Source organism: Eulemur rufifrons, chromosome 5 (assembly GCF_041146395.1).
Source record: "Eulemur rufifrons isolate Redbay chromosome 5, OSU_ERuf_1, whole genome shotgun sequence".
Lineage (NCBI taxonomy): Eukaryota > Metazoa > Chordata > Mammalia > Primates > Lemuridae > Eulemur > Eulemur rufifrons.
In genome coordinates, this window is record NC_090987.1 from 5,934,827 (window position 1) to 5,955,212 (window position 20,386).

The following is a 20,386-nucleotide window of genomic DNA, read 5'->3' on the forward strand; positions in this document are numbered from 1 at the left end:
CTGAGGTTAGTAAAAGAAATTTTCCTAAACTGAATATTTTTATTTCACTTGAGGTGAATAAAAGAAAAAATATTTTTACCAAAATTATATAATATTTTGTTAAAATTAAAAAATTATTGATCAGCACATATAAAAGTTGACCTAAAGTATGTCATATGTCATCCCCCCTCCAGTGACATCAAGTATGTTATTTCCTTATTTACATGCCAAGTTAGATTCAAGGAGTAAGGAGCTTTCCTTACACCGGATAACCGCAGACTACTGGGTCTGTCTTCTGTTCATTTTCTTCATTTCTCCTCTGTGTCCCTCCTGTTATTGCAGTCATTGAAGAGTGAGTTTTTTCTTCTTTATGACTCATTGCTTCTAAATTCCCATCTTACCTCCTATGAGCTGGTAACTTTGATTATCAGGGCATGTTGGTGGAATTTTTGGTTGGAGTTCATGTGGGGCTGGGAGGATCCTAAAAGAATCTAGAGAGAAGGGCTTTGTATCCAGTTAGGGTTCAACAAGGATAGTTGAACCAGATAGTGCATTTGTAACTGGGGATGCGGAATCTCTAATTAGCATAGGCCTTCCCTGCTACTGCCACCATTCCAAAGATAGTCACTTTAGCTCACCAAACATTTCTTGATTGCCTGTCATATGCTGGGCACTAGAGGTATAATAAGATGAATAAGACGTTCTTTTCATGCTTGTGAGTGATAGATACTTTTAATATGACGTTAATGTTAACAAAAGACCGTGAGATCTGGGTTGGGGCAGGGAAGGAGAGCTTCATTTTCTATGAAAAACAATCTGCAGATTGGGGAGTCATAGCCTTCAGTACAAGTGAAAGTGTGCTCTCCAAAGAACAAAGGAAAGATCTGGCTTAAAATAGGGAAAGTTCTCACCCTCATTCTCAATCAGGTCTGTCTATGCAAATGAAGGATTCAGACTTGTCCACTTCTGATTGGTTAAAATAGTCGAGCACTGATTGGGTGGTTTCCAAGCCCCAAACCAGAAGTCTCTGTCAGGTGTTTCTTCCAAATTGCCGGTTGGGTGAGTGTGGTTTCTAGCTGCAGTTTATCTTGGCACTGACAACAGAAACTAGTTTGGCTTGATTGTAGAATGAGATGTTCTGTGACTCTTTTACATCTTTCTGAGAATGCAGGTAGGTGACTGGTCTCTTACCCAGCCACTGCTGCCTGGTTCTGTTTTACCTTTGAGCACCTCAGTTAGCTATGGGGAGTGCATTTTGTCTGTCAGCTGGAGGCATACTTTAACACTAGTAAAACTGAGATAAGCACAGAGGAATAATAGTTAAACAAAGATAGTTTAAATATAGCACTTACTATATTTCAGGCACTATTTACGAAGTCATTTAGTTATCATAATCCTGAAAGTTACGCCATTTTACAGATGAGGAAACGGAGGTGCAGTTTGTTTTTGAAGGTCACTTGAGATTCTGTGTTTATAACCATTATGTTTTATTGCCAAGGGTGCTTTGAAAATATTCCCAACCTGGGATCTCAGTGAAGGCTTTTCATAAATGTGAATGAACTGAATTTTAAATTGTAAATATGATTTGAGCAAGCAAATAAAGGTAGAGTTTTTTTGTTTTGTTTTTTGCTTTTTTTAATCTGGCGGAGAATAAGAGAATGAGCAACAATAAGGGGGCATGGATAGTTCTGATAGGTGGTGAAGGGCAGGGCTGGTGGTGGGACACAAGCACCTGGAGGATAAGATGTGAGGTGGAAGTGGTGGAGGGAGGCTGTGGGTTAAATGAGGGTCTGTTTGTAGAGGTTTTCGACGTAGTGCCCAATGGTTTGGCCTTTCCTCTGAAGGCAGGATGAGATTGCTTTTAAATAGGGAAGTGCCTGGTGCGGTTTGCCTGAGGAGCAGTGAGTGACTGCAGCTGGAGGGGCCAGGGGAAGCATCTGGGGGAGAGCCCGCTGCAGTCACTTCTTTCAGATGACTTGTAGAGTCCACAACCCTTGTTATATGTGGAGATAGTGGAGAAACTGTGTTTGTACTATAAAAATCTGTTTTATTGGGAATATTTAAAATATTTTGCTAATATTTAGTATTTTAATTCTATACCGTCTGTCGTAAAAGCTATGAATATCCTCTGAAAATTGGCCTTCCTCCCACCCCAATCAACTCCCTTAGGGCTGTTGTTTAAACAGCTTTAGCCCAAAGAATTAAAACTGTGGACAAGTTGTTATTGTTTTTTAATTCTTTCTTTCCTAAAACATTAAAAAAACAAACTCAAAAAACACTTTTTCTTTTGGCTTAGAAGAAAATATTGCCAGGTGTGGTGGCTCACGCTTGCAATCTTAGCACTTTGGGAGGCCAAGGAAGGAGGATCACTTGAGGTCAGGAGTTCAAGACCACCCTGAGCAACACAGTGAGACCCTATCCCTACAAAAAATATAAAAATTAGCTGGGCATGGTGCACACACCTCTAGTCCCAGCTACTCGGGAGACTGAGGCAGGAGGATTAGTTCAGCCCAGGAGTCTGAGGTCGCAGTGAGCTATGATCATGCCACTGCCCTCACGTCAAGGCAACAAAGTGAGACTGTCTCTGAAAAAAAAAAAGAAAAGAAAATATTGAGCCATAAAAAGGAATTAAATTCTGATGCATGCTACAACATGGATGAACCTTTAAAACATTATAATTAAGACATAAAAAGACACATACATGATTCCACTAATATGAGGTACCAGAGGCAGGGGGAGGTAGAATGGGAAGTGATTGTTTAATGGGTCCAGAGTTTCAGTCTAAGCTGGCGAAAAAGTTCTAAGATAGACAATGGTAATGGTTGCATAACAATGTAAGTGCAGTTAATGTCAATTATATACTCAAAATGAGTTAAAATGGTAAATTTCATTATGTATATTTTACCACAATAAAATAATTACATAGTGGGTAAATTATGTTTTGTTATTTACGTGGATCATTTGATAAACTTCAGTTTTAACAGAAGTGAAAATAAAACTATGGTAACACTATGATTTTCCAAATCACTGTAGAAGGAAGAGTAACCTATATATCAACCAATCAATAAATAGATAGCAAAACCTTCTGAGGGCAGAACAAGCATAACCATACTAAAAAAAGTTTAAACTTCTATATAAGGAGTATGATTTCATACTGAAGTAAAAACAAAAATTAAAAATTTATACATATAAACAACAAAAAGTTTAAAAATCTTATCTTTGTGCATAAAAGGTTAAAAATTCCATATATATTAGAATATAAACAAAAAATCTAAGTAATATGAGTAGTGACTAATTTAGGGCAAAAAATGATTAGATAAAGAGGGTAATTTTCTACTGACAAAATTTATAATTAAGAGTAAAGACCCAATAGAGGCCAGGTGCAGTGGCTCATGCCTGTAATCCTAGCCCTCTGGGAGGCCGAGGCGGGAGGATGGCTTGAGCTAAGGAGTTCAAGACCAGCCTGAGCAACAGTGTCTCTACTAAAAAAAAAAATAGAAAGAAATTAGCTGGACAACTAAAAATATATATAGAAAAAATTAGCTGGGCATGGTGGCACATGCCTGTAGTCCCAGCTACTCGGGAGGTTGAGGCAGAAGGTTTGCTTGAGCCCAGAAGTTTGAAGTTGCTGTGAGCTAGGCTGATACCATGGCACTCTAGCCTGGGCAACAGAGCCACACTCTGTCTCAAAAAAAAAAAAAAAAAAAGACCCAATAGAAATGAGTCTTGTGATCTGAATAACATATAATATCAAGCAAAACCTGTTACTGATATGGATTTACAGATTTAACTCAACCTTTTTGAACTTAATTAAAATGAATAGATTTGAACTTTCAACATTACAAACAATATAACTTCTCTTCAAGTTTCCAAGAAACTTGACAAAAACTAACCATATACTTAACCACAAAGAAACTTCAATTTATATTTAAGGCAATATCCTCTTATCCCCAAAAAACAAAAGAAAAAAGTAACAAAAATTTAAACTAAAAGTAGAGCATTGCTTACAAAATTAAAACAGAAAAACTAAAAAGCCCTAATATAAACAACTACTGGTATAGAGAAAACAAATCAGAAATACAGTGACAGTCTTATTATATTGACAGGCAATTCCTCCATACGGTATGTTCCTATTAAAATAATACTTTTATATATCTAATAGCATATTTCTATTATTCAAGATTAACTGTGACAGTTTATAATTTAAATCAGTAAATACATTTAAGATCTGTGTCATAGGGCTTTTTCTGAAAGTCTTTTTTACTTGTAAAATTATTTCAAATAACCTTGTTAATTGTAATTATGAATTGAGTACTTCTCAAAATAGCATAAAATGGAAGTACCGTAAGAATCAGTTTTGCAATTTTCACTATTTCCAGCATTTCTTCTAAGCCGAAAGAAAAAGTGTTTTTTGAGTTTGTTTTTTTAATGTTTTAGGAAAGAAAGAATTGAAAAACAATAATAACTGGTTCACAGTTTTAAATCTTTGGGCTAAAGCTGTTTAAAGTGGCAAGAAGTGAAGAACTGCTGTGCTTTTTTTTTTCCCCGGCTACTGTCTTACCAAGGCTGTCCTTTTACCAGCTAGTTTATGGAGCAGGTCAGTGTATCTACAATGTATTTTGGCCTGTATTGTTGTGACTTGCAAGTCAGTCTACTATGCTTTAGCTTTCTCTTCATATTTATGTATACCTTTCAATTTAAAAGGTATAATTTCTATTTATGAAGTAAGTTATTTAGAAATTTATGATGACATTTTCCACTTGAAACAACCTTATTATCTGAAGAAAGTTTATGTAATTTTATATTTAATTGTTTTTTAATTATTTGGTTCTCCTTGTTTCATTTCTTTAGTAACTTTGGGATCCATTTGAGGGCAGGGATCATGTCTCTTTTACTAATACTTTTTTTTCACCATTATGCCTGACACTGTGTTAGGCATACAGTAAACATAATAAATACTTCATGAGATATTTACATGCGTATGTTCCAAGTTATAACAATTAAGCACTAGAAACCAGGAGGAATTTGTTTTTCATTAAGCTTTTGTATTTTATTTTTTATTCATTATTAGGATTCATCACATTAAATACATAAATACTTAAAAGTTGTTAATTTTTAAAAAATGGGTGCTTAATCTTCTGTACTTTTTTATTATGTCAGCAGGTATTAGTTATTCTCAGAGGAATAAATTTTTGTTTTGGTTTGTTTTACTATTTAATGATAATACTTTTAATTGTTCCCAGTGGCATTTGTGTACTGGCCCCTAAAATTGGTTGTATTCTTGTGTTTTTTGTTGTTTAAATGTTTTCAGAAAGAGAAACTGCTCCTGGTGTTGGGGTCCCTTGGGGAAACCATGGGCTACCATAAAAGCTGTATCAGCTTGGAACAACCGGAAGTGATGGTCGTGCACCACAGAATGGCTTTTATCAGCATTTCCCTGTTTGCAGTACGACTATTACAAATGCTTCTGCCTGTTGAAAAGGTAAGGCAGGTAATGCTGCTTTGTAGTTTAGTGAATATTATAAATAAATGCTGTGTTGTAAATTTCTGCTGATCATTTGACACTGTGAAGATGTTCTGCTTTAGGCCATTTTCAAAATTAAGTGTAGGTACAGAGATTATATGGGAAATGTAGAAATTGAGAAATGGCTAACATTTTGAACAATTTTGACAAATCATTTGATAGAAGATTATTTTTTATCTAGCAATTGTTTTTATTGTATATGTCATATTGTAGTTCTATACAATTGTTTGTTTATTCCTTCACTTGTTTTTTCAGCGAATATTTTATTGATTGCCTAGAGTGGGCTAGCAGTATTAGGTGCTGTATATAGTAAGTTAGAATTAGTCCGTGGCCTCATAGAACTTAATCTTGTGTAAAAGGCAAGACTTGCTCTTATCAGTTATATACATGTATGTGTTTGACTTACCTGGTTTCATTTCTTTAATAATTTTAGCATCACTTTGATGGCAGGGATCATGTCTTCTATACTAATACATTTTTCCCCATTAAGCTTACCTCTGTGTTCAGCAAATAGTAAGCCTGATAAATACTTGCTATTTGTAAACCCCCTCCACACCTAATTGATATGCTTGATATATCTTTTAATTGAATGGAAGTCATTGAAAAGCCTACTGATCTCATCTCTGCAAGGGAGTGTCTTGGTTCTTATCATTAGTATCAAGGCTAGCTTTTCCTTCTCTCCAGCTGGGTACATGTTGCCAGAGTTCTTTACTCATTCACCGTTTCGTAGGTTCCTTGACACATGGAATGCAAACAGTAGTTTTCAGAAGTACTTCAGACATTATTTCATAGTTAGCATATGTTAATGTCATGTAACCTGTTCTTTTCCTTGTTGTTTTGTCTATTCAAAATAGTGTCAGATATGCTTTAGTTTCTAAGGGTTGATCAGATTAAGTTGGTTCCTTAGGACTGTCCTAGTTCCTGTATTTGTTGTTCTTTATGTATATTACTAATGTGTCATATAATTTAGTAACTAAAGTGATTTTTTTTTTCCTGATGGCACACATTTCTCTAGAAGTTTCCCATTTGTCTGCCTCCCTTCTGCCAGCTTAATTGCTTAATATTTTTATTTTGGCAGCGTATCAAAAGAATTTCAGGAAATATGTGTCTGATGGTACTAAATATCCTGGTGTTTGCCTGACTTATCTGGTTAATATTTGATATTTAGGAATTTGTTTTAGTGTCCAAACTGTATTTGTAGTTTGAGTTACATATTATATGAATTCATGTTTTAGGTGTGTTTTGAAAGTTCTTTTTGTGATTAACATGTTATTTTAATTATCTTTTACAAAGCTGCTTTTCTGTCCTTACTAGCAGTAATCTTCTATACTAGTCTTTATTCTAGTACTTTGTTTTTTCTAATTTTCTATTTTTGCCTAGGCCTTTCTTTTCTTAAGCATTGGTCTTCTAAATTGCTCATTTAAAAAACATTTTAATATACAAAGAAGAAAAATTCATTCATAATTTCAAATTAGTTTTGAGACTTTCTTTTTTCTTTAAAATCAAGTTGAGAGCATCTATAAAAATTCTTTTTTTTATCATTTATTAATATATGTTTTTCATTTAATGAGGTACTTCATACATTTTAATAGATGCTATTTAATATTTTACCTTTAAAGAGGTTCTATAATTTGCACACTTTTTTTTTCTAGAAATGAGCATTTAGTTTTTTTAAGTGTTTGAAAAATAACACTATATTAAATATGTATATACACATATTTACTCATATTTTAGATTCTTAAGTTCCTAATATTTAATACAAACATTTCTGGGTCAAAGACTGAGAATGCTCAAACATGTTTTTATTATAAGCATACTTTTAAAGTATTATAATTCCATAAGTTTTATTATTTTTTACTAAAGAATGGGTAAAAAAAGTGGTAAATATAAAAGATAATTGTGAGACTATGTGGTAGAAAATTCTTAAAAATAAGCACTTTTGAAAACTGGAGGAATTAGAAAGTGTCCAAGGCCACTGTGCTAATCACAGTTTCTGAAATTGTGCAGTATTTTAATTGGGACAGTTAAATTTTTAAATGATTTTTTTTTTTTTTTTGAGACAGAGTCTCACTCTGTTGCCCAGGCTAGAGTGAGTGCCGTGGCGTCAGCCTAGCTCACAGCAACCTCAAACTCCTGAGCTCAAGCGATCCTCCTGTCTCAGCCTCCCGAGTAGCTGGGACTACAGGCATGCGCCACCATGCCCGGCTAATTTTTTTTATATATATTTTTAGCTGTCCATATAATTTCTTTCTATTTTTAGTAGAGGTGGGGTCTCGCTCTTGCTCAGGCTGGTCTCGAACTCCTGAGCTCAAACGATCCGCCCACCTCGGCCTCCCAGAGTGCTTAAATGATTTTTGATACACTATCAGGAAAAACTTGTTAAATTCTGTAAAGGCTTTTTTTTTTTGAAACTTTTTTTTATTGTGGTGTAACATACATTCGGAAAATTACACTGTTCAATACATTTTTACTAAGTGAACATATCTGTCTTTAAAAAGTGACCACTCCCCCACTTAACAGGAAATAGAACATTACCAGCATTCCATAGGCTCCATTACCTCTCCCCCTTCCCCAAGCCAAACTCTGACTTGTGTCACTGTAGATCAAAAAAAAAGTTTGTCTGTTTTTGAACGTTGTTTAAATGGAATTATATGTACTCCCTCAACTTTTTTTTTTTTTTGAGATTCATCACTGTTGTTGCTTGTAGCGGTAATTTATTAATTTTTATTACAAAATACTATTCTATTGTATGAATATATGTTAAAGGTGATTTTAATAGGTGTAAATATTTCTTTGAAATCTTCTTACTATATTTTCAAATGTGAGGCTATATCTCTGACTGAATATTAGGGGTAAAAATATCTTGAATGGTTCCTACACAAGTGTTTTGTGGTATACTTATTGGAGAAAGAAAGACACAGCACACTAAAATGGAGGTAGAGGAGAAATTAGGACAAATACAGAACTATTTCCTATGCCTTTTTGTTGCCTTTAGTTATTAACCAATTTGAGTTTTCTGTAAAATTCTGCAGAGCATATAGTCTGAAATCCATTATCTAGTAACCCTTATGTATGCAATATATTACCATGTCATCTGGGAAAGCAAGAGGTAACCATTAAATTTTAAATATAGTATTTTGGGCCTGGCATGGTGGCTCTTGCCTGTAATCCTGGCACTCTGGGAGGCTGAGACTGGAGGATTGCTTGAGCCCAGGAGTTTGAGGTTGCAATGAGCTATGATGATGCCACTGTACTCTAGCTATGGTGACAGAGCGAGACTCTGTCTCAAAAAAAACAAAAAACAAAAACACATTTTTATCTGTCAGTCATCTATGTAATATTTTACTTTAAGGAAAATAACATCACTTGTGTTAATTTTAATTTTTAACTTTTATTTATTAGTCATATGTTTCTGAAGTAATTTTCTGTTTTGAAGAGTGGTAATTTTCCAAGGTATAGGCGTTAACAATAAAAGAATTCCAGTCTTTTAAGACAGGAATTGCATTTAAAATATGGGTGTCTTACTTAATATTATATAACTGAAAAATTAGTGATTCTATAACAACGTGTAATTGAGTATCATAAATGATCTATGTGTAGATTGAAATATTGATGGAAAACTTATCCAGTAATGTAAAGTTAGTTTTCTATGCTTTATTTAAAGGTAATTGTTTTTAAAAACAAGTATCTAATTTTTGGTAGTTCTTTTGAATATATCTCGGAACTTTATTAGAAGAATTTTGATCATTCTTGGAGATTGTATTTAAAGTATTTGTTTCTAGATCGTTTGTATTTGTTTTGATTAATTAAGTGCTTTAAAATAAGATCTACACAAAAATGCTATTTCCCTGCTGCTGCATTTCCTCTTTGGCTTATATAAATGTGAGGTTATGCTGCCCTCTGTCTGTTGCAATGGAAGTGCAATTTGGACTCTGAAGCTTTTCACTTTTGAAGCAGTTTTTTGAATTGCCACTTACCAAATATATAATTTCAATGTTGAAAAATGAACACGAATGTATATTTCCTGAATTTTACAAAATGTTCTCAAAGGCCTGTTTTGAAACTGATATTTGTTGATTTAAATGATTTTGGAGAATACTCGTTTATAGGTTAAAATGATGTGTTGGTAATCTTATGAAAAATATTCTAGGTAGGTAAACCAAATTGATAAAACAAATGAAGGTAATTTCATTTGGGGAAACATCTCAGAAATGAGAGCTAAAAGTGCTGGCCCTGTGCTAGAATCAGAAGCACTGAGCATCTTAGGTACTGCTGTTACTCTTTCTCAACTAGCCAAGCTGACTGAGGGTAAGGAATTTATACCACAAGGCCTTTTGCTTTTCAGTGAGATGTACGAGGGCAGTCTGGAAAGTATCCAGCCATTGTTAATATAACAAGAGTGGTTACGTGGCTGGATACTTTCCGGGTATCCCTCCTATAAAACCTAATGATTTGATGAAGCCAATTGAGTGATTGAAGATTACCTGGAGATATTCTTGCATATTCTGATTCATCAGGTCTAGGGTGGGGCCCAAGAGTCTGCATTTCTGACAAACCCTTAGATAATGCTGTGGCTGCTGAGTGGCTGGATTTAGAGAAAACAATATTATATCCCCTCCCCCGCCAGTGCACATGAGATGATGTTGACTATTTTTTATCTAATAGTAGTGATAGATTTGCACTGAACATCTTCCCTTTTAGTTCCAAATGACATGTGACTAATGCTTCTATATGCAGGACAACTGTCTTAAAATTGTAATTAGTCCATTGGGCCATGCAAGGATTAAGCTTATGACCTTAGCATGGTGCTTTGAATTGCTAAGAGTTTCAAATATGGGTATGCAGAGTGAAAATGTCAGAATTCCTCATTGGTGAGGTGAAAAGAGGAAAGGAAATTAATATTTATTGAGTGCTATATGCCGTATGCCCTGCTTAATGCTTGTTTAATTCTCACAGCAGCTATTATTTTCTGACTAGTGTCAGAGAAAACTCTTTCAAACTAGAACACAATGTCTTTGGAGTTAGATCCACTAGGATTACTATCTTAGCACTGTGTCTGACTCACTAAATCTCCTTTGCTATTTCCTCTTTATCTTCCTAACTTTTTTTTTTTTTGTCTCCATCTGTCGCCTTGGGTAGAATGCAGTGGTGTCATCATAGTTCACTGCAGACTCAAAGGCCTGGGCTAAAGTGATCCTCCTGCCTCAGCCTCCCAAGTAGCTGGTACTACAGGTGTGCACCGCCAGGCCTGGCTAATTTTTCTATTTTTTGGTAGACACAGGGTCTTGCTCTTGCTCAGGTTGGCCTTGAACTCCTGAGCTCGAGTGATCCTCCTGCCTCAGCCTCCCAGAGTGCTAGGATTACAGGCATGAGCCACCGTGCCTGACCTATCTTCCTAGTCTTAAAGGGGTAGAACCCCGGACTGACTGTAGCCTTAATGAAATATCATCGCGTTTGAGATTTTGAAATGCCATCTATTTGTTGATGCCTCCCAAATTTATATTTACAGACATATCACCCAAACTCTAAACTTGTATATATTCAATGTCCTTTTTGACATCTTCACTTGAATGACAATAAATATTTCCAATTTAATATGTCTCATACTAATTCTTTGCTTCTCCTCACAATTGTGTTCTTCCTATAATCTTCCCTGTTTCAGTAAATGCCAGCTTCATTCTCTAAGTTGTTAGTTGATCAGGGAAAAACCTTAGAGTCAGCCTTGATTCTTGTCTTTCACTCACACCTAGATCTAATCCTTGAGCAAAACTTGTTTCTGCCTTGAATATCTATACAGAATCTGAACTACCCGAGTTGAAACCACCATCCTATCTTGTCTGGATTATAGAGTAAACTCCTCATTGGTCCGTCAGCTTCCACCTTTGTGCTTTACCATATGTTCACTATGGACTGATCTTGATCCTTGCTTGAAATCTTCCACTGGCTTCCATCAGCAAACAAGTCCTTATGGTGGATGGCCCAAAGCCTCACTTGATCTGGTCCACCACTCTCCTCTGACGCTATCCCTCAGTGCTAGCTACACCGGCTTCCTGCAACCAAATGCACCCTATCTCTGAGCCTTTGTACTTGTTCCCTCTTCTGTGAATGCTGTCACCCAGAAATCCACATGGCACCTGACCCTTCCAGGGCTCTACTTAAGTGGCGCCTTCCTTGAGAGGCCTTCCCCTCCTGCTTTAAAGTAGTAGCATTTCCCTGCTCCACACCCCATTCCTTCTCTGTTCCTTCTCCATTTCTCTCCATTCCCATTCCGTTTAAAAAAAATTTCCTAGCTACACCTGACATCTTATGAAGTATATTGGTTTACTTTCTCCTTTGTCCAGTGGAATGTCAACTTCATGAGGGCAGAGATTTTGTTTTGCTCCCTGCTATATTTCCAGGATCTGGAACGGTACTTGGTATATAGTAAAGGAACATAGTAGGGGCTGCTGAATGACTGAAAATAGATGATCAGGTAATTTAGTTTCTCTCACTCCCTTTTTTCCTCCACAATAGAGTTCTGCACAGAATACTGAAATTTCTCTTGGCTTTCTAATTTTTTTTCTAAATTCTTTCTAATTTGTTTTTACTAGTCTGGGGTATTTTCATACATTGTAATCTAACAATCTGATTTCTGTGGTTTCTGATCTTCGTTTGGCAACTTTATTCATTTAAGGATATCGTTGTTTAGGTGATTCAGCTCTTACTCTTAGACTTTCAGGTAGTTAATGATTATCTTTAAAATAGATTATTAATGAAATAAATCATGACCAAACTCACTTTAATAAAGGCAGCAGCATTTCAGCCATAATAGTGAGCTCTGTCAAAAGATTTTCTCTGAACATTGAAATTTTAATCCTTTTTGTTTCTTTAATTGATACTTAAAATCTTGTCACAAAGCTAGAAACATTAAAAAAACCCCAGTTATTTCAGTTTTATATTCATTGATTTAAAGTTATAAAATGTATAATATTTCATTTGGGCATGCTGATTTTATACTAAGGGGCTATCTTCTGTGAGTATTCTAGACCAATTTTAAATATTATGTTTAATTTCCCCTTTCCCCTCTAAAATATGAAACCAAACAAAAAATCAATTTTAGTTCAAGTCAATCTATAGCTATACTTGATTTAGTGTTATAAGGTTTACTATGTGGTTAATAAACCCTGAGTTCTGTGTTCAGCTATGGGATGGGTAAGTGTTCTTGTCCTCAGAAGTTTATTGCTTTATTGTGGATATTTGTGAGTATTTGCACAAAATTCTTAGAGAAAAAGGCCTTGTGCCTTAGTAGCAGGGGTGTAAACAAGGTACAGGGCTCAGGGAGAGAGTAATTCCATGTGTTTGGGGAGGAAGAAAGAAACTATGCAGTATCCCAGCTTTTAGAAAGAGTTGATATTTGGACATTTTGGGTAGAGAAAAATTGCATTGAACAAAGGCACAGAGGCAAATGGTGTTGAGAAATAGGATTTGCTTTGGAAAAAGCATAGATTTTACGATAAAGAATTGCTGAAAAGGAAGGTATATTGAGATTATAGTCTACCATGGTTTTTCTTTTTTAAAAACAACATTTTAACTTTTTTTTTTTTTTTAATTCATCAAGGCAAGTGAGTTTTTGCCAGAGCCTATGTCAGCAGCATTATTTCTCCTTTCTTTGGACATGCCTATTTCTTTGGAATATCCAAATATTCATGAAGCTGTTGTGGCCTATTTGGAACAGCTGAATTCTGAAAGCTACAGTATTTATAAACGAACTGCAGAGGCCGTTTATTCAATTGAATGTACCTGCAACTTCCTGTCCGATGTTGGAAAGGAGGTAAAAAGTTTTGCTAATATCTCTTTTAGTGCCTGAGCCCCTATAGTGAGCAGATTACATTATATAAGCATCTTATATAATATAATCACAGAAGTGACATTCCATCACCTTTTCCATATAATATGTAATAATACAAGAGTGACATTACATCACATTTGCTATATTCTTAGTTAGAAGGAAGTCATAGGTTCCATCCATGCTCAAGGGAAGGCAATTTGATAAGGAAATAACCACCAGGAGGCAGAATCATGAGAGTTAGCGTAAAGTCTGTTCACCACACTGCCAAAAAACAAAGACAAAAACAAACTCTTTTAAGTCCCTTTGATGAAATATTTAGAAAGTTTAACATATTTTTCAAATTGATGTGTGTATAATAATTGAATTGTTAGTTGTGGGATACATTATTACTGAGTGAGTCAAATATCAGATTAAAGTAAGGATGTGATTTGTATAAGAGTAAAACAGAGACTTTAATGAATGTTGTATATTCCTAGTATCAGTGGATTTTAAAAAAGCAGCAGTTATAAATGCTTTAATATTTAATAACAAATACCTCTATGAAGTAACTTACTGTACATGAACTGACTGACAATTGATGTAAGCAGAATTATAAGGGCCATTTTAGTGCTTATTTATGGACATATTTTTGCTTTAATATTTTATAATCACATATTACATACTTACACAAAGAACTGGATTTTTTCTATTAAATACAATCATGAATTACATTGTATGGTAAGGATGACTTTAGGTACGATGTTGTAGCAATAATTATGTATCAATACTTATCTCTTTTAAAAATACTAGTAGGATATTTATTATGCTATCAGTGAAAGGATTAATGAGTCTTAGAGACAGACATTGACTATAATAGTTGTTTATTGTCTGAAAATACCAAAATGGATCCTGAAGATCTTGAATAATTAGGGACAAAATTCTTATTTCATTTGGCCCCTATAGTGGAGTCTCTCTGAACCTCATATTTATGATTTTTCTTATTAACCCACTATGATTTCTTTCTTTCTTTCTTTCTTTTTTCTTTTTTTTATTTCAGCATATTATGGGGGTACAAAAGTTTAGGTTACATATATTGCCCTTCCCCCCCCATCAGAGCTTCAAGTGTGTCCATCCCCTAGACGGTGTGTATCGCACTCCTGTATGTATACACCCATCCCCTCCCCCCACACACCTGCCCGACACCCGATTAATGTTATTCCTAAATGTGCTCTTAGGGCTCTTGATGCCACTGGCTTCTTGTTTCCTCTATGATAGAATTTTGAATTGTATCTTTAAGTTGAATTTATTTCTGTGGCATTCTACATGGTCAGTTAATCACACATGTATTGCATGTCCTCTATGTTCTTAGAACTGGTTAGGATATTAGAAGAGGGAGGTGGATAATAAATAAAATACACTACCCCTGCCTTTATTAGGGGAGGTAGGGCTACAAAGAAGTAGTCAGAGAACCAGGCAACTGGATTGTAACTTTAAGCCTACTCAGAGTTAAAGAATAGAAAGTCTCATGTGGTATTTAGCTAGGGATTTTTCTTATATTTTTCTTCCTAGGCTGACATTTTTAGGTTGCTTGTTGAGAAAGTGGACTTAAACAATTGTGAACAATCTCAGGGTCTTCGAATGATCTAATTTTTTAAAGCTGCTTAGTTAGCTGTTAAGAATTTTATTTTATGTGAGCTTGACATTTATTGCCCCATTCTGCTTCTTTTTTAGGGAGAGAAGAATCTCTTAGAATTAGTGGAATTGGCAGACCAAGCCTTGCGTAGCTTTTCCTATCATCAGCATTTCCCCTTAATAAAGGAAATCATCTGCATTTGTTCAAAGATGTAATATTTTCTTTCTTAATGTGATTATATTATCATAGGACTGTGTGTGTACATGTGTGTGTATACTTAGAAATAATGAAAATGATCTTGGATCTTTGTTATTTTTTAGTTTAAATTGCCTTTATATGTTTCTGACCTTTAAACTGTACATGTACAGTTGCATTAGGAAATTTGACTGTTTTATTCAAGATTAAACTTTAAAAATGTCATGCCAGTAATCAAAATGAATGGTCCTTGGATTTTTATACATTTGTTTTTGGTGTTCATCCAGACTATTCAAGCACATGTGTTTATTTTTCTTTAAAGCCTTAACTAATAACTTGAAGATTTTGTTTTGTAAGTTTTATTACTTTGTACCTTTTTTCTTATGTGGATTTGTAGAAAGCACTATGTATTGGTTAATTTATTTTGTGGACATCAGAACAGATTCCTATTTAGAACTTAGTATCATCATTGCTTTCAGAAAGAATAAATTCTCTGATGTGCTAAACATCAATTAAGTAGGAGTTTTTAAAGACATTTTGGGTTTTGTTGTACTCTAAGAGAGAACATTCTCTACCCTGAAACAAATAAGTGCTTAGGTAAGTATTTGCTAATATTGGTTGATTAAGTAAAATCTCAGTTGGAGGAATTGGAGTAGGAAGAAATCCCTTCCAGTAAACTTGCCGTAGATTTCTTGGATGTTTTGCATTTTTACCAGCTGGAAGTCTGCACAGGCCAGTCCATTACTACAAGGAGAAAGTCAGAAGGTGTTTCTACATATGTTGTCTCACCCATTGCCACAAGTGAGAGTTGAAACTTACCACTGCTGTCTGGAAATTATTAAGGTGGGTTTTGTTCTGTATTATTTTGTCTTGTTTTTGAGAACTAATGGTGGATTCTCTTATTATAGCTCCAAAATTAAGTTACTTGAGCTTTGGAATGAGTTAAAAGAACTGTTGGCCATAGGCCAGTGTGGTGGCTTATGCCTGTAATCCTAGCATTCTGGGAGGCTGAGGCGGAAGGATTGTCTGAGCTCAGGTGTCGAGACCAGCCTGAGCAAGAGCGAGACCCCGTCTCTACTAAAAGTAGAAAAATTAGCCCAGCATGGTAGCCTTTGCCTGTAGTCACAGCTACTTGGTAGGCTGTGGCAGGAGGATCGCTTGAACCTAGGAGTTTGAGGTTGTTTTGAACTATGATGACGCCACTGCACTCTACCTGGGGTGACAGAGTGAGACTCTGTCTCAAAAAAACAAACAAACAAACAAACAAACAAAAAACCCCAAAACTATCTCCCATAAAAATAGTTGGTAATTATTAGTCAATACTTAAAATTTCTACTATTAAATTCCTTAATTTAATAAGTCCAGGAATTAAATTGGATTGCTAGAAGTTTTATTAAGAATTATATTTATGTTGCATTATTTAATGATGGAGAAGTTGTAAGGAAAAGTTGACTTGCCGGTATTCAAAAAGTATTTCAGGAAAAGTTTTAGGTTATTATGGCCTAGATTTTATGGTTTCAGATTTTATGGTTTCAGGTCTGTTATCTAAGTGATCTTTTTGTTTACTTTTGAAGCATATTTATTTTCTATCTTTTATTATAATAATTTTTAGCATAGAATATTAAATATTTCTATATTGAAAAGAACATTCTCCGTAGGACAATATTGAAAAATATATATATTCTTATGTACTCTTGAAAATGTCCTTTTGTATTTAACACTCTTGTAAATACTATCTAGGTACAACAAATGTTTTATATTTTGCCATTTTTACTTCCAATGCTTTTTTATTCAGTGAAATAAAAATACTATAGTTGTAGAGGAAGCTTCTTCTTTTCTCTTCCCCCTTCTTCCGCAAACATGGCCTAGCCACTCTTATAAAATTGGCAGATATCCTTCCCATCCATGTTTTTTATATATTTTAATATGTGTATGAATGTCTTTATAAATAATATTAATGTGTACTATTGTTTTGTCTGCTAAAAATTTATGATTTCATACTGAACATATGTTTTTGCTTATTGTTCCTTTCATTTAGTAGTAGGATTTGAGATCTACCTACTTCATTTATCTTAACTGCTATTAAGTTGGAATATAATTATTTTTATTTATTGATAAATATTAGGTTCAGTCTCCTTTTTTTTTTTTTTTTGAGACAGAGTCTCACTCTGTTGCCCACACTGGTGCCGTGGTGTCAGCCTTGCTCACAGCAACCTCAAATTCCTGGGCTCAAGTGATCCTCCTGCCTCAGCCTCCCGAGTAGCTGGGACTACAGGCATGCGCCACCATGCCTGGCTAATTTTTTCTGTATATATTTTTAGTTGTCCATATAATTTCTTTCTAATTTAGTAGAGACGAGGTTTCACTCTTGCTCAGGCTGGTCTCGAACTCCTGACCTCGAGTGATCCAGCCGCCTTGGCCTCCCAGAGTGCTAGGATTACAGGCGTGAGCCACTGTGCCCAGCGTATAACTTTTTGACTTTTGAATTGTTGTTAATGGTTAGGAAGTACTAATTTGCAAAATGAAAAAAATTAATTATATTTATAGAACTCATTATTGGTTGTATTTTTACCTTCTATGTTGTATTTAAATTCTATTAATATTTCAAGTAGCTTTTTTCCTTGTCACACTAAATAGCTGCTCACAAAATATTATTCTCTATCACAGATTGCGAAAAAAATTTGTGATAGTTACTCTAGAGATGGTACAGAGTTACTACTTACATTTTAGATGCATAGTTGTATTGATAAAAATCCTAGATATATGTTGTCTCTCATAACTTAGTCTTTTGAGTTGAATTTTGTTTTTCTTTCTCAAACTTCATTAAGTAAAATGCGAACACCTTAGGATAATTTATTATTTTGTTTATGTCCTTGTGTCAATCATTATGAACAACTTTAAGAGATTATGGCTGTCTCAGCTGTTTGCTTATTTAATTTATTAAGACTGTGCTTGTTGGCAGAAAATAATATGTATCTCATACAGACTCCTCAAAAACTGTTATCCAGGAGAGTCTTTTTCATCCTTTGTTGTTAAAAGAAAAGTTTCAGTAAAGTGAAAACAAAAATTAAAATTGGATTATAAACAGAATAATTTTTCTTTTGAAAAATCAGTATCACTAATTTTTAAGTACTTTTTTGTGTTATTTTACAGGAATGTTTAGGTGTACATAATGTCACTAAACCTGTATCTTCACTTTGTAATGGAATTCATTTTCTACTTCATCCAAAAGTTCTGTACGAAATCTCTGCATTTGGCATTCAAGAGCCCAAAAGTGAGGTATGATGTTAAAAATAAGTGCAAAAATTACTATAATTTGCATATTCTGCTAAATCAAGGTAATAGTCTAATGTAACTGGATAGTATGATGAGACACTAAAAAGAAATTGTCTTTGATGTGTTGGTCAGTTAAGGTGTTATTTAAATAAAAAGAAATGTTCAAGAAAATGTGAAAATGAAAATATAGGACATACTTAATTTCAAAGAATTCAGGTCATTTTATATTTTTTGTCTAAGATGTAGGGAACTATAGAGTACAAGTAGTTATAGTAAGCAGGTTATTTCAGTAAAGGAAATTTTTATTCAAGGGAAAAAATATACATTAGAGGCAAAAAAGTGAAAATCATTAAGGGAGAAAAACTGGTTGAGAATAGAATGTAAAATGATGCTATGAAAATATGAACATTTGAAGAAAGCGATGTTAATTAGAGCTCCTTTCCAGGTTTTATAACATGTTACAGGTATGTCAGATGACCGAGTGGGGCATCTCATTTTGCTGGATTATTGGATCTTGTTGTTGAGCAGGTGAATGCTGCTGCCAAGGCCATTCTGTTGTATCTGCTTCAGGGACGATTGATGATGACAGCACTGACCTGGAACAAGTTTATTGAGTCTCTCTGTCCTGTCATTCCAATACTGCAGGTATTCTGTGACGTTCACCTTTTATAATACCATTTATCTTTGGCTGAGTGTGATTGATTTAAAAGCCTGTAAACAGCCAAACTGTCATGTTGTGAGAGAAATGAGAAGAAGCCACGAAGGCACTGTGGATAAGTGAACAGGAAGTGGGTGGCTGTCTTGTTTCTGGCAGAAGGTTAAGCAAGGATAGCTAATTTGTCTGTATGTACTTTATGTATCTAGGTGGGAGGTTAAAAAGTAAGGTGCAGGCACTTAGCATTGTGAAAAATGGAACTCAACCTTATATAAAGGCTTTTAGGCAAAGCTAACTGTACTTTTTAAGCAGACCTTACATAACGGATTTGCCTCATTATTCTATACATACATATATATATGATTAGAGGAATACCTTGACTAATATGCTCTTGGAAACAAAGCTTTTTTAGCAGTCCTTGTGGGCGTTAAGGGAGCAAGGGAAGTTCAGGTCCCTGCCTTCCCTGGATGAAAAGGTGAAGACAGGAAATGCCATCATAGGCACAATCCTCTTTTAGAAGAAAGAGCCTAAGCCTTGGGCCTTGAGACTCACATGGTCCTGTTCATAGCACTCCGTCTTTCTACTGTGGGGATGTGCTGAGAATCGGTGAGGTGCCTCATCTAGGGGAGGCGCCACTACTAGAACCTTAGAAATAGAAAAATCCACAAGTGTCAAGAGGGTTGGCATAGTTTCCTGAAGTTCTCCAGTATGTACTTTCTTTTAAATACAGTTTAATGTAGGCTTCTTACATCATATAGGATATTTTGAAAAATGATTGTTTTATTTAGTCAAATTGAAAGAAATTTGAGTTGCTTGACAGGCCAATACCATTCTTATTTTCAAGTTGAAAAGTTAATCAATATGTATAAAATTGGACAGTAATTTCTCTTTAAAAAAAATCTCTCTAGGGCTATGCAGACACAGAAGATCCTTTGGGTAACTGCATTCTTCTTTTAAGCAAAGAGAGTTCTGAGGCAGGAGAAGAGATTCTCCCCTATACTACCCGATTAAAGTCTATCCTGCGACTTTTGCTAGTGAAAAAGCCATTGTGAGTACAATGTAATCTTTTGAATATTAGAGATTAATGGAAACAATCTAAGAAAGTATAGTAATTATATCAATCTGAAACAAAATAGAACTAAAGACTTTAAAGGAAGGTGACTGTCAATTATTAGACAGAGAAAGGAAACTAATGTGTGAAACTGAGCAGATCCAAGGTCTTTCAGATGCTTGCCTGAAACGTTTCATCTGTTTTACAGCCTAGTTATCCTTGTGCAGATCAGTTTGTGCTATAGTACTGCTACTAAGTACTGTTCA

At 34.7% G+C, this 20,386-nt stretch overlaps 1 protein-coding gene across 1 annotated transcript in view; it reads left to right on the plus strand.

Moving 5' to 3' along the window:
- RTTN (rotatin) overlaps nucleotides 1–20,386 on the plus strand; it is a 145,757-nt gene that overhangs the window by 22,391 nt on the left and 102,980 nt on the right. The window contains exons 11-17 of the mRNA XM_069467875.1: nucleotides 5,291–5,461; nucleotides 13,101–13,313; nucleotides 15,042–15,154; nucleotides 15,855–15,981; nucleotides 18,292–18,417; nucleotides 18,943–19,059; nucleotides 19,978–20,117. Of these exons, the coding sequence (XP_069323976.1) occupies nucleotides 5,291–5,461; nucleotides 13,101–13,313; nucleotides 15,042–15,154; nucleotides 15,855–15,981; nucleotides 18,292–18,417; nucleotides 18,943–19,059; nucleotides 19,978–20,117 (1,007 nt within the window). The remainder of the gene's footprint in view (nucleotides 1–5,290; nucleotides 5,462–13,100; nucleotides 13,314–15,041; nucleotides 15,155–15,854; nucleotides 15,982–18,291; nucleotides 18,418–18,942; nucleotides 19,060–19,977; nucleotides 20,118–20,386) is intronic.